Source organism: Equus asinus, chromosome 7, assembly GCF_041296235.1.
Source record: "Equus asinus isolate D_3611 breed Donkey chromosome 7, EquAss-T2T_v2, whole genome shotgun sequence".
Classification (NCBI taxonomy): domain Eukaryota; kingdom Metazoa; phylum Chordata; class Mammalia; order Perissodactyla; family Equidae; genus Equus; species Equus asinus.
This window is the reverse complement of record NC_091796.1, coordinates 109607744-109622506: the sequence shown is the minus strand read 5'-3', so window position 1 is coordinate 109622506 and position 14763 is coordinate 109607744. Positions and strand designations below refer to the sequence as shown.

The following is a 14763-nucleotide window of genomic DNA, read 5'->3' as shown; positions in this document are numbered from 1 at the left end:
TGAGCTGGGCTAATCGGGCTGAACTAGCCTGAGCTGGGCTAATCGGGCTGAACTGAGCTGAGCTGGGCTAAGCTGAACTGAGCTGAGCTGGGCTAACTGCGCTGGGCTGAGCTGGGCTAACTGGGCTGAGCTGAGCTAACTGCACTGGGCTGAGCTGGGCTAATCAGGTTGAGCTGGGCTGAGCTGAGCTGGACTAACTGGACTGAGCTGGGCTAGCTGAGCTGGGCTGAGCTGGGCTAACTGGGCTGAGCTGAGCTAACTGCACTGGGCTGAGCTGGGCTAATCAGGCTGAGCTGGGCAGAACTGGGCTAATCAGGTTGAGCTGGGCTGAGCTGAGCTGGACTAACTGCACTGAGCTCAGCTGGGCTGAGCTGGGCTGGGCTGAGCTGACTGAATTGGGCTGAGCTGGGCTAACTGAGCTGGGCTGGGCTGAGCTAGGCTGAGCTGGGCTAACTGAGCTGAGCTGACTGAATTGGGCTGAGCTGGGCTAACTGAGCTGGGCTGGGCTGGGCTGGGCTGAGCTAGGCTGAGCTGGGCTAACTGAGCTGAGCTCAGCTGGGCTGAGCTGGGCTGGGCTGAGCTGACTGAATTGGGCTGAGCTGGGCTAACTGAGCTGGGCTGGGCTGGGCTAACTGAGCTGAGCTGGGCTAACTGAGCTGGGCTGTGCTAACTGAGCTGGGCTGGGCTGGGCTGAGCTGGGCTGAGCTAGGCAGAGCTGGGCTAACTGCGCTGGGCTGGGCTGAGCTGGGCTGAGCTGGGCTAACGGAGCTGGGCTGGGCTGGGCTGAACTGGGCTGAGCTAGGCTGAGCTGGGCTAACTGGGCTGGGCTGAGCTGAACTGGGCTGAGCTGACTGAATTGGGCTGAGCTGGGCTGGGCTGAACTGGGCTAATCAGGTTGAGCTGAGCTGAACTGGGCTGGGCTGAGCTGAACTGGGCTGAGCTGGGCTAACTGCACTGAGCTCAGCTGGGCTGGGCTGGGCTGAGCTGACTGAATTGGGCTGAGCTGGGCTGGGCTAACTGAGCTGGGCTGAGCTGGGCTAACTGAGCTGGGCTGGGCTGGGCTGAGCTGGGCTAACTGAGCTGGGCTGGGCTGGACTGAGCTGGGCTGAGCTAGGCTGAGCTGGGCTAACTGAGCTGAGCTGGGCTAACTGAGCTGGGCTGGGCTGGGCTGAGCTGGGCTGAGCTAGGCTGAGCTGGGCTAGGCTGGGCTGAGCCGGGCTGAGCTAGGCTGAGCTGGGCTAACTGAGCTGAGCTGGGCTAACTGAGCTGAGCTGGGCTGGGCTGGGCTGAGCTGGGCTGGGCTGGGCTGAGCTGGGCTAACTGAGCTGGGCTGGGCTGAGCTAGGCTGAGCTGGGCTGAGCTGGGCTGGCTGGGCTGAGCTGGGCTGAGCTGACTGAATTGGGCTGAGCTGGGCTGGGCTGAACTGGGCTAATCGGGCTGGGCTGGGCTGGGCTGAACTGGGCTAATCAGGTTGAGCTGAGCTAACTGAGCTGAGCTGAGCTTGGCTGGCTGGGCTGAGCTAGGCTGAGCTGGGCTAACTGAGCTGAGCTGGGCTAACTGAGCTGGGCTGGGCTGGGCTGAGCTGGGCTGAGCTAGGCTGAGCTGGGCTGAGCTAGGCTGAGCTGGGCTAGGCTGGGCTGAGCTGGGCTGGGCTGGGCTGAGCTGGGCTAACTGAGCTGGGCTGGGCTGAGCTAGGCTGAGCTGGGCTGAGCTGGGCTGGCTGGGCTGAGCTGGGCTGAGCTGACTGAATTGGGCTGAGCTGGGCTGGGCTGAACTGGGCTAATCGGGCTGGGCTGGGCTGGGCTGAACTGGGCTAATCAGGTTGAGCTGAGCTAACTGAGCTGAGCTGAGCTTGGCTGGCTGGGCTGAGCTAGGCTGAGCTGGGCTAACTGGGCTGAGCTGAGCTGGGCTGAGCTAACTGAATTGGGCTGGGCTGGGCTAAGCTGGGCTGGCTGGGCTAACCGGGCTGAGCTGGGCTGGCTGGGCTGAGCTGGGCTAACTGGGCTGAATTGGGCTGAGCTGGGCTAACTGGGCTGAGCTGGGCTAACTGGGCTGAACTCAGCTGAGCTGGGCTATGCTGGCCTGTGAGCTGAGCTGAGGTGATCTGGGTTAAGTTGCGCTGAAGTGGGCTGATCTGGCCTGAGCTGGGTGAGGTGAATGGGAAGGGGTTGGTCGGGATGGAGCCCCACCTCAGGGTCCTGGTCTCCAGCCAGCCTGTTGACCCTGTTTCTTGGGGACCCATGGGTCAGGCAGCCTCAGGGTGCATCCGTGATGCTCTCTCCCCCTTCACCAGTTGCCCTGATGGGAACGGAAAGTACAAGTGGGCAGACCACGCCCTGTGTAGCCCAGCCTGCCCGGGCGGACATCCCAGAAGGACTGATTTAGATTTGGGCCTTTGGCCTCGAAACTCTGTAGGCCACAGAGGTCAACTTGGATTTGTTAGGGGCTGGGGTGGGAGGAGAGTGGTGGGTGGTTGGACTGGGACCTGGACTGGGGAAGTGGGAGAAGGCACAGAAGGCACAGACCCCCTCTCCTCCCCAGGGTCACCTCCAGCACAGGCTCAGCTTCAAGTCAGAGCACTCTGTCATCACCTGTGCCCTGCCAGGGGCCAACCCCTCATGCCCCTGAGCCCTGGGGGAAGGTATGGCTGTGCCACCGCCCAGACAGGAGCTGGGGCTCCGGCAGCAGTGGGAGAGCCGTGTGTGATAACTACAACTTCTGCTGGGAGTGGCCTGTGCCAGAGGCCCTGTCCAAGGAGCGTGTCTGGGTCCACGTGCTAGAACTCTGAGGAGTGTGTTCAAAAACAGTGCAGCTGGACTCAGGAGGCTGGGTCCAACCCCAGGTCCAGGGTGTACGAGCTGCCTGACTTTGGGGCAGTCACTAACCCTCTCTGTGCCAGTTTCCTCTGGTGTAAAGGAGAGGCGGGCACCGTCCCAGCCTTGTGGGACTGTCTCAGGGGTCCAGGCCGCACGAGAGCCTGCCGTCTCACAGCACGTCTTGTGTTGCAGCCTCTGTGACCAGCCCCAGCATCTTCCCGCTGAGCCTCCAGAAAGCTGACTCAGGTGACCCTGTGGTCATCGCCTGCCTGATCCAGGGCTTCTTCCCACTGGGCTTCCCAGAGCCCGTGAAGGTGACCTGGGGCAAGAGCGGGGAGGTCAGGAACTACCCCCCCTTGGAGGCCGGGGGCCTGTACACCGTGATCAGCCAGCTGTCCCTGTCGGCCAACCAATGCCCAGATGACGCATTCGTGAAGTGTGAAGTACAGCATTACACCAGCCCCAGCAAGTCTGTGGACGTGCCCTGCATAGGTCAGAGGGCAGCTGGGGAGGGGCGGGGGGCTACCACATTCTCCCCATGACCCAGCGCCTGGAGCTGTGCCCCTCGCTGGGGCTCCCCTCAGACAAGAGTGGGCTACCAGGTTTAGCCTCCAGTGGGTGGCAGCTGACGGGCCAGGAGGGGGCCCGGGCTGGAGCTGGACAGAGGGGAGGGCAGGTGGGTGGAGGGCAGCACTGACCTGCTCCGGCCTCTCTATCAGCTCCAGGGCCCCATCCATCCTGCTGTGAGTGCCCCTTGTGTGGCCTGCCGCGCCTGTCCCTGAGCCCGCCGGCCATCGAGGACCTGCTCCTGAGCTCCAATGCCAGCCTCACCTGCACACTGAGAGGCCTGAGAGACCCCAAGGGCGCCACCTTCACCTGGAGCCCCTCGAGTGGGAACGTCCCTGTCCTGCAGGAACCCAAGCTTGAACCCAGCGGCTGCTACAGCGTGTCCAGCGTGCTGCCAGGCTGCGCCGAGCCGTGGAGCAAAAAGGAGACCTTCTCCTGCACCGCCAGCCACCCTGAGCTCAAAGAGTCACAGACTGTCTCCATCACCAAACCCAAAGGTGGGCTCAGATGCTGCCAGCCAGGGGCTGCACAGCACCCTACAGTTTGTGAGGCACATTCCTAAGCCTGCCTCCTCCCCCAAGTCCCTAGATGGTGTGGGTGTGCTCCCACCCACATTTTACAAAGGGGAACTGAGGCACATGGTGCCCAGCGGGCAGAGGAGCTCTCTCCTCCCCACGCAGACTCCTGACCCAGCTCTTCTCCCTCCAGAACCCTTGTTCCAGCCCCAGGTCCATGTGCTGCCGCCACCGTCGGAGGAGCTGGCCCTCAACGAGCTGGTGACGCTCACGTGCCTGGTGCGGGGCTTCAGCCCTAAGGAGGTGTTGGTGCTCTGGCTGCAAGGGCACGAGAAGCTGCCCCGCGAGAAGTACCTGGTCTTTAAGCCCCTGCGGGAACCTGGCCAGAGCGTGCCCACCTTTGCCGTGACCAGCCTGCTGCGCGTGGAGGCTGAGGCCTGGAAGAGGGGAGACGTCTTCTCCTGCATGGTGGGCCACGAGGCTCTGCCCCTGAGCTTCACCCAGAAGTCTATCGACCGCCTGTCGGGTAAACCCACCCACGTCAACGTGTCCGTGGTCATGGCGGAGGCGGACGGCACCTGCTACTGAGCTGCCCCCGCCTGCCCCTTGAATAAACTCTATGCTCGCCCAAAGCAGCCCGCGCTTCCATCTGGCCGCCTGTCTGTCTGTCCTCGGGGTCTGCGGCATGCCAGGGAGGTGGCAGGGCCCAGGGAGGAAAGAACACCCCGCTGCCCTGACCCTCTCAGGACCTCAGTTTCCCCTGTTGGCCTGGCACCTCGACGTACCTTCACACGGTGTACTTGTGTGAGTGTGTAAGCATGAGTGTGAGCACGTAATGCATGGTAGTTGAAGCTGAGCTGGGGGTGAAACCTGAAGATGGCAGAGGCAGGCGAGGCTGTCCGAGCCCGTGGGTCCTAAGAGCAGTGGGCACCATGGGAAGTTCCCATGGGCAGGTGACGTGGTCCTTCATATCTCAGAAAACTGACTCTAGGGGCAGGTGGGAGGGACTAGAAAGGGGGAAAGGAGAGCAGGCTGGCTGGGAAGAGGCTGGTGCCATCGTGGGAGTCATGGGAGGGATGGTAAGGGAAGGAGGGCTGGACTTCAGGGCCCCTGCACCGCCCCTCATGAGTACAAGGTGCAAAAGAGCAGGACGGCCCCACTGACTCACACATAAGGGGCACCACCCCCGTCCTGGGCACAGCCTTCCCCATTCGCATCACACCACTCTGCATGTGTGCACACAGGTGCATACACACATGCACACATATGCTCCCACGTGCTCACACTCACTAGTGCACACACACATCAGGGCCCTGCAGGCACAGGAAGTTCACAGCGCAGGCCCAGCTCCAGGAAGGCAAGGGGAGTCCCCACCCAAGCCCCCACTGGTTTTTCTCCAGGCCCAGCCCTGCTTCCCATGCCCCTCCTGGCCTCAGGCCTCCCTGTGTGTCCAGCTGAGCACAGCTCAGGGATCAATTCCACAGGCCCCTCCCAAGCAGTCCCTGCTCCCTGCCTGGTCCCCAGGCTCAAGTCTCACCTCCCTTCCTGAGCCCAAGTATGGCCCAAACCATAGACAGAGCAGGGACAGAGGTGGGGAGGTGTCAGAAAAGACACCTCCCACCCAGGGCCCCGCTGCAGCTTCTGCTTGGGGCTCCTGGCAGGAGAGGAGGAGGCCAGGGGAGACGAGCATAGAGAGGCAGCCCCGTGACCGCCGTGGGGACACCTGGCACCAGGGCTCCCACAAGGGGGCAGCGGGGCCCCTGCTCTTGGCTCAGACCTTCTGGGCCTCCCCAGGGAACCCAGCCTTCTGGCTGCCTCCCTCTGCTCCCAAGGCCTGGGTGAGATGGAGATCCCTCTCCACCCTGGCCACTGCTCCCCTCTCAGGTCCAGTCACCAAAGGGCAATAGAGGGAGCAATGGGGTAATTGGAGAAGAGCTGCCATAGAGCAGGTGCTCCAGACACTAAGGGACCCAGAACCTGCACAAAGGAGGAGCTTTCTAAAGAGACAAGGAAGGCAGAAGAATCAATAGATGAGGGACTGAGCCAACAGATGGACAGCAGGCAGACAGGTGGATGGATCATAGGATATATAACAGATGGGAAGATGGGCAGACAGGTGGATGGATGGATGGTCGGGTGGATGGATGGATGGATGGATGGATGGACGGGTGGATGGATAGACAGAGGGAAGGATGGATAGATGGATGGATGGTTGGATAGATGGATGGATGAACAGGTGGATGGATGGACAGATGGAAGGATGGACGGATGGATGGACGGATGGATGGATGGGTGGGTGGGTGGGTGGGTGGATGGATGGATGGGTGGGTGGGTGGGTGGATGGATGGATGGGTGGGTGGATGGATGGGTGGGTGGATGGGTAGACAGATGGATGGACTGATGGACGGTTGGAAGGATAGATGGAGGGATGGATGGATGGGCAAATGGATGAATGATTGGATGTGTCAGCATATGACAAGCAGGTCCAAATCCCACTGTAACATGGGAGGTCTATGCCCTGGGACCCTGAGGACAGCAGGACTGCCTGTGCTGGTGGCCTTCACCTGGGCCTCCCTTATACTCCTTGTAGCTTATCAGCTACATTCCCTGGGAGAGAAGAGAGGACCCTGGTCATGCCCATCCAGCATTTGGCACACTGAATCACAGACCCAGATCTATGGCCCAACTCAGAGAACCATGGGTATGGGCATATCTGTTCCTCTCTGGCCCCACTCAGGGCCCAGGCCAAGGCCAGCCAAAGAGCAAGGGCTTGCTGAGAATACAGATAGGGCTGGGGATCCAGGAGGCCTTGGGCTTGAGCTCTCTTTGGAGTAGCAAAGACAGTGCCCACCCTTCTGCCCTGCCAGGTATCTCCCCAGAAGTTGCCCTGAGACCCTCAGAAACAGGGGTTCTGTGGGCATCTCAAGAGCTGCAAAGGTTGCAGCCACCTCGCCCTCCCTGAGGAAGCCTCAGACCTGAGATAGGGCACCCCTACTGCCTCTGTCCTGACCCCAAGTGTGCTGAGAGGGGAGAGCATTGGCTTGGCCCCCACCCATGCAGGCGCAGGCCTGACAGGCTCTCAGTGTCTTGCAGGTTACCGGGAGCCACCTCCCTGGGTGGTGCTGGACCCGCCACAGGAGGACCTGGAGGAGGACACCCCAGGAGCCAGCCTGTGGCCCACCACAGTCACCCTGCTCACTCTCTTCCTGCTGAGCCTCTTCTACAGCACGGCACTGACCGTGACCAGCATCCGGGCCCCACCTGGTGGCAAAGAGGGCCCCCAGTACTGAGAAGGAGCCAGCCAAGCAAAGGTGGGGGCGGGTGAGGAAGCAAAGCGATGGGCTGATGGGGGCGGGGGTGCTCAGCTCTCAGGAGAGCGTCTGCCTGTTCCCCCAGCTTAGGAGTCTGGTCTCCCAGGGAGGTGGTCCCTTTGCAGACACTGAGGACATGGGCAGTAAGAGCACAAATGTTCCCCTAGTAGGGTCAAGGCACCAGCCTCCCCCAGGCTCAGTCACTGCAGGATTCAATCTAGTCTCCCATGAGCCAGGCCAGGCTGGGGATGGGGTATTGGCAAGGACTCTGCCCACCTCAGGAGCTCCCCCGAGGCCCTGACCCCTCTTGTGTTTGCAGGGAGGAGCCTGGAGGAGCCCCCTGGAAGCCAAGCTGGATGCCAGAGCTCAGCCCTGCTTGGAAGCCACCCGACTCTCCCACACAGGCCTTCCTGGTGCAATAAACTGATCCCCAAGGAAGAGATTCTCAGACTCTGAATGAGGGGAGGGGGATGGGAGGGGGCGGAGGCTTCAGAGAGGAGGATGCCAGCCTCAGGACACAAGGGGGGGTTACAGCGGGCATGGAGACGGGGTCCCCCTTGCCTAGTGCCCACCTGACCGAGTTCTGCAAGTTCTGCAGGGCCAGGCAAGAGCTGGGCTTCACCAAGAGGATATAGAGTGAGACCCCACCCAAAAACTACAATCAGCTCCTTGGTCTTGGTCACTGAGCCCTGGTCTTGATTACTGAGCCCTGGTCCTGGTCACTGAACACTGGTCCTGATCACTGAGCACTGGTCTGATCACTGAACACTGGTCCTGATCACTGAGCACTGGTCTGATCACTGAAAACTGGTCCTGATCACTGGGCCCTGGTTTTGATCACTGAGCCCTGGTCCTGGTTCTGGTCACTGAGCCCTGGTTCTGGTCACTCAGCCCTGGTCCTGATCACTGGGCCCTGGTCCTGGTCACTGAGCCCTGGTCTTGATTACTGAGCTATGTTCCTGGTCACTGAACACTGGTCCTGATCACTGAGCCCTGGTTCTGATTACTGAGCCTTGGTCTTTGTTCTTCTCACTGGGCCCTGGTCCTGATGACTGGCCCTGGTCCTGGTCACTGAGCCCTAGTTCTGGTCACTGTGCCCTGGTGCTGATCACTGTGCCTGAGTCCTGATCACTGAGCCCTTGTCCTTGTCACTGAGCCCTGGTCCTGGTCACTGAGTCCTGGTCCTGATCATTGAGCCTGGTCCTGATCACTTGGCCTTGGTCTTAATCACTGAGCCCTGGTCCTGGTCACTAAGACCTGGTCTTAATAACTGAGCCCTGGTCCTGCTCACTGAGTCCTGGTCCTGATCATTAAGCCCTGGTCCTGATCACTAGGCCCTGGTCTTTATTCTGCTCACTGGGCCCTGGTCCTGATCACTGGGGCTTGGTCTTGATCACTGAGCCCTGGTCCTGGTCACTAAGACCTGGTCTTAATCACTGAGCCCTGGTCCTGCTCACTGAGTCCTGGTCCTGATCATTGAGCCCTGGTCCTGATCACTAGGCCCTGGTCTTTATTCTGCTCACTGAACCCTGGTCCTGGTCACTAAGACCTGGTCTTAATCATTGAGTCCTGGTCCTGGTCACTGAACACTGGTCCTGATCACTGAGCACTAGTCTGATCACTGAACATTGGTCCTGATCACTGAGCCCTGATCCTGGTCACTGAGCCCTGGTCCTGGTCCTGATCACTAAGCCCAGGTCCTGATCACTGGCCCTGGTCCTGGTCACTGAGTCCTGGTCCTGATCACTGAGCCCTGGCCCTGATCTGATCACTAAACCCTGGTCCTGGTCACTGGGTCCTGGTCTGATCAGTGAACCCTGGTCTTGATCACTTGCTCCTAATCCTGGTCACTGACCCCTGGTCCTGGTCACTGGGTCCTGGTCTGATCACTGAACCCTGGCCCTTGTCCCAGTCACTGAACTCTGGTTCTGGTCACTCTGTGCTCGTGTGATAACTGGACCCTGGCCCTGATCACTGGGCCCTGGTCTTGATCACTGAGCCCTGCTCCTGGTCACTGGGCCCTGGTTCTGATCACTGAGCCCTGGTCCTAAATGCTCTGCCTAGGTCCTGAACTTATGCTCACTTATTCTGAGTCTGGAGCCCTGTTCTCAGCCTGTATCACTTTATCTTAGATCTTGAGTCCTGTTCCCATGTCCTGGGTCCTGAGCCCTGACCCTCTCTATGAAGTGGCCTACATGGAAAAGAGGGTGCCTCCTAGGGGACCCAAGACCCTCTTGGTCTAGGCCCTGGATGGAGGATGAAGTGATGACATTACTGCCTGGCTTCATGCTTTCCAGGGTTCAGAGGGGTGTGTGGGTGCCAGGCTGACTCGGTAGAAGGAGAACTGACCCAGGGCCAGGCCGCATGAGCCAGACCCCAGACCATGAGGGTCATCAGACACAGGGGTTCCCAGCGGGGAGACGACTGGGGGTGGGGGGCAATGGTGTTTGTGTTCTCTTGTTTTTCTCTTTCGTCTCAAGACTTCTGACCCCATCACCTGCTGAAACACCCAAAATAGCCCGTTAAGGCGGCTGAGTCATTGTGAGCACAGCCTAGCCCAGGTGTCCTGGCCAGAGATGGCTGTTCTGAGAATCACACCCCAAAACCGAGACCTGGCCAGATGGGCCTGGGGCCTGGGTGAGGGGCTGGGGCCCAGGAGAGCCCTTTGGTGACAGTGAGGCCCCCAAAGCCTGCAGAAGACCCAAGCCCCCACCCGCACACCAACCCCCAACAGCCCAGGGTCAGCCAGAGTCAGCCCACGGTCAGCCAAGTTTAGCCCAGGGTCAGCTGGGATCACCCTGGATCAGCCAACATCAGCCTAGGATCAGCCAGAGTCAAACAGGGTAGGCGTTAGAGAGGCCAAGATCAGCTAGGATTAGACAAAGGTCAGCCTAGGTCTGCAGGGTCAGTCAGGGTCAAACTGGTCAGCTCAGGGTCTGCCAGAGCAAACCAAGTTCAGCCAGCGTCTGTAAGGGTCAAAAGGGCTCAGACCAGGATCAGCCAGAGTCAACCAAGGTCAGCTAGGATCAGTCCAGGGTCACCCCAGGGACAGCCAAAGTCAGCTCAGGGTCAACCAAGATGAGCCAGGGTCAGTCCAGGGTCAGCCAGGGTCAGCCGAGGTTCCTCCAGGACCTGCACAGTTTATCCTGCTGTCCCCCCACATTGGGCCAGGTCAGCAGGGCTCTCACCAGCTGCAGGACTCAGTGGCGTGCAGCCCCCTGAGGGCTGTGCCCAAACACAGCCAGGCCTGGGTGGGCGGCCAGCAGTGGGGAGTGTGGCACTGACTTTGGCTGGGCCCTGCACCCCACACACCCCTCCCTCCCTCCTGCTTCACCTGTGCCAGGCCCCACAACCAGGGGCAGATTGTGGGCACAGCCCTGGGACCCCAGCAGCCATCACCTGTGGGCTGTGGGCCAGGACAGGCACACGCCACAGGGCTCATGGCAGGACCTGCATCCCACACCCAGGGACATGGCCCCAGGGTGCAGGTAGGGGAGACTGCACCAAGGTCAGAGAGAGACAGAGACAGGGAAAGATGAGAGACAGGGATGGAGAGAGAGACAGAGACAGAGACAGGAAGGAAGAAAGACAGACAAGGAGAGATAAAGGGACAGAGAGGGGGAGAAATAGAGAGACAGAGAAGGGGAAATAGGGAGAGATAAAGAGACAGGGAGAGACAGAGGAGGAGAGACAGAGACAGGGAGAGATAAAGAGACAGAAAGATACAGAGACAGGGATGGAGAGAGACAGAGACTGAGAGAGGGAGAGACAGAGACAAAGAGGGGGAGATCAGAGAGAGTTAGAGATAAAGAGACACAGATGAGGAGATAGGGAGAGTTAAAGAGACAGGGAGAGACAGAGAGGAGGAGAGACAGAAACAGAGAGGAGGATAGACAAGAAGGGAGAGATGAGAGACAGGGATGGGGAGAGACTGACAGAGACAGGGAGAGACAAAGAGACAGAGAGGACAGAGACAGGAAGGGAGAGACAAAGAGAGGGAGAGAGAGACAAAGAGGGGGAGAGAGAGAGAGACAGAGAAGGGGAGAGACAGGGACTGGGAGACATAAGAGATAGAGATGGGGAGATATAGAGAGACAGATGGGGAGAGACACAGAGCTGAGACCGGAGAGAGACAAAGACAGAGAGATGCACAGAGGGGCAGCAAGGTGGACACAGGCAATCAGGTGCAAGCCCCTCAAACCCACTCACACCCTCAGTGATGAACACACCCATGCACACTCACACCCTGCTACACACAGACACATTTACAGCTGTCCCCCGACCTCACACTCACCCCCACACATCCACAGAGATGAACACACACACACCCACACTCACTCACAAACTCACCTCTTACACACCCACTTCTTACACACCCACACACTCTCACACTCACTCTCATACAATCTCACATTCACAATCTCACACTGACACAATCTCTCACTCACTCTCACACACTCAAACTCACTCTCACACCCACACACTATCACTCTCACGCACTCTCACAATCTCACATTCACACACTCCCTCACCCTCTCACACTCACACTCTCGTACATTCTGTCACTCTCACACACTCAAACTCACTCTCTCGCAATATGACCTCATATTCATGCAATCTCACATTCACTCTTTCCCGCTTACACAATCTCACACTCTCTCACAGACTATCTCACACTCTCACATAATCTCACACTCACTCTTTCACATTCACACAATCTCACACTCATACACCCACACACACTCACTCACACTATCACTCATACACACTCTCACTCACATAATCTCACACTCACACTCACTCTCCCACTTACACAATCTCACACTCTCACAGACTCTCACACTCATCTACTATCACACTCACACATGCTCCCTCACACTCTCACACTCACACTCTCTCGCACTATCACTCACAGACTCTTTCACATAATCTCACACTCACTCTTTCACATTCACACAATCTCACACTCATACACCCACACACACTCACTCACACTATCACTCACACACACTCTCACTCACATAATCTCACACTCTCAAGACTCTCACACTCATCTACTATCACACTCACACACGCTCCCTCACACTCTCACACTCACACTCTCTCGCACTATCACTCACAGACTCTTTCACATAATCTCACACTCACTCTTTCACATTCACACAATCTCACACTCATACACCCACACACACTCACTCACACTATCACTCACACACACTCTCACTCACATAATCTCACACTCTCAAGACTCTCACACTCATCTACTATCACACTCACACACGCTCCCTCACACTCTCACACTCACACTCTCTCACACTATCACTCACAGACTCTTTCACATAATCTCACACTCACTCTTTCACATTCGCACAATCTCACACTCACACTCTCACTCACACACACTCACACAATCTCACACTCATCCACTCTCCCACTTACACACTCTCACTCTCACATTCACACCCTCGTGCTCTTCCCTCCAGGCCCTTCGGGCCCAGGAAGTCCCCCTGAGGCTCACTCAGGCCAGGCCACTTGCTATGGGGCTGAGAACGTGCCCAGCCTCTGGGTCCACCGGTCCTGCACTCACTAGCCCTTAGTCCCCGACCCGCCTCGGGGGTCCCATCTGTGAGGTGGGCTTGTGCCCTCTGCTTGGGGAAGGCCCCGAGCACAAATGGTGCAGGAGCACATGCGCAGAGGTGGGCTGGCAGCTGGGAGCGGCTGAGCAAGGCTGGGTCAGAGCCGGGGGGCTGGTGTGCAGGTGAGGGCAGAGCAGCCCGAGGACCCCTCCGATCCCTGGGGTCTGGCCCCGTGGTCACAGGGACGCCCACCAGCCCTCTGCCCTGTGCACTGTGGCTGTGCTGGCCGGGGCAGGCCTCCAGGCCACAGACAGAAACCCACAGACCTGCCTGGGCCCCAAACATGGGGCTGGGAGGGGGTTCACTGTGCCGAGGCAGGCAGGAGGGCCCGGACCCTGGGGCACTGGGACCCCCACAAGGGGCTGACAGCCGGGGGATCTGGGCCTGCTGCCCCTGGGGCTGGTACCCAGGGAGAATCAGAGAGCAGCACCACCAGCACAGCACAGCCTGAGGGCCGGGGGATGGAGGCTCTGAGGCCAACAGGACAAGGGCTGGGGGTGATTTCCAGCGTGGTGGGGGGGCCCTGGAGGGCCGGGTGCAGGGCCAGGTGTCTGTGGGGGGACCTGGCTGAGGCCCATCCTGTCCTGGTCTCTGAACTGCCTGGACGGCCAGGCCAGGTGAGGGCGAAGGCAGGTGGAGGGGGCAGTGAGGTGAGGAGGGCGACCAGGCCAGACAGGGCCTTGAGGGGACGTGGGGTTTGTCTCACAGACACCAGGCGCAGGGTGGGCCTGCTGTGACTCCGTTCCCTCTGGCTGCCGTGTGGAGAAGGGACCTGGGCTCCAGGCAGAGCTGGGGAACAAAGTGGGGTGAGGCACTATTTCATGAAGGGTCCCAGATGGGGATGTCCCATTTCTTTCATTCCTTCCTCATGCGTTAGCTGGGAACCTTCTAGAAGGACAAGTTCCCTCATCTGCTATCTGGTGACCATGGAGCACAGGTCATTCGGGACCTAGCACGGGTTCCAATGCCAGCCTTTATTCAGTGGTTTTCAGAACAACGAGTCAGTTTCTGAGTGTCAGAGGGATCTTTCTGGAACAGAACTGCACACACTCCTCTGCACACAGCCAACGTCACCCTCCTGCCCTGACTTGCCCACACCGGTTGTCCCTCAGCCATTGAAGCCTGCTACCCCCATCACGTGGACACTGCCAGGCTGGAGCCCCATCTGGGTCCTCGAGGCCTCCCCTCCCTTCCTGTCGCCCTTACTGAGGCCACCAGCACCCAGGCCTCCACCCACACTGGCTCCTCATGGGCTTCTCGCTCCCTATGGACCCGTGACACACCGTGGCCACCAAAGGCAGGGGTCCTCATCGGTGTCCTGCAAACACCAGTGGTGGAGACGGTGCCACAAGCAACCCTTGGTCCCCCAGGAGGGCCCACCTCTCTGCACCCTCACTGGTCACTCATGCCCCACCCACTAGGGCCTGGAGGGCAAGCGGGGCTCTCACAGCTCCTCCCTCCCACTGCCCAGCCTGGGGCCCGGGGTGCCACATCCTAGTTGTCCAAGGGCATGAGGGGACTGGGCTCCTCGTGGCCTGGTCGTAGGCTGAGCCCACCTCTGAGTCTGAGCTCTCGTCTACAGGGTGGGACCTGCCCAGGGGGGTGCTGGGGGCTTCCCAAGGGGACCCAGCCTGTGTGTGCTCAACATTGAGCGGGCAGGGCCCACAAGAGCCGTTGCTGTGGTGGGTGGGGGGCTGCATCGCTGGGGTCTCTAGGCCCCAAGCCAGGCCCCTACACAGAACCCACTCCTGCCCCACCCCCACACCCCTCGCCAAGGCAGGTGCAAGGGGGCTCCAGTCTCAGTTTCTCCCCAAGTTACTCATTTTGGGCAAACTCGGCCCTGGAGGGCACATGCAAATGGCTGTTTGTTCCACACCGAAAAACATGCTTCTCACCCTCTGAGGCTCTTTCCAGAAAT

General features: G+C 59.5%; 1 long non-coding RNA gene and 1 gene segment (V, D, J or C); both read left to right on the top strand.

Annotated features, from left to right (window-relative positions):
• Positions 1-4533, top strand: part of LOC106827306 (immunoglobulin heavy constant alpha-like) — a 678397-nt gene extending 673864 nt beyond the window's left edge. Inside the window, 3 exon segments of the C gene segment in view lie at positions 3009-3308; positions 3536-3880; positions 4092-4533. Coding sequence covers positions 3009-3308; positions 3536-3880; positions 4092-4486 — 1040 coding nt within the window.
• Positions 4534-5564: 1031 nt separating this feature from the next.
• Positions 5565-7952, top strand: LOC106826220 (uncharacterized). Its single transcript, XR_011504841.1, has 3 exons — positions 5565-5967; positions 6992-7209; positions 7529-7952. It is a non-coding gene; the product is annotated as an uncharacterized lncRNA (long non-coding RNA).
• The last annotated feature ends 6811 nt before the right edge of the window (positions 7953-14763 follow it).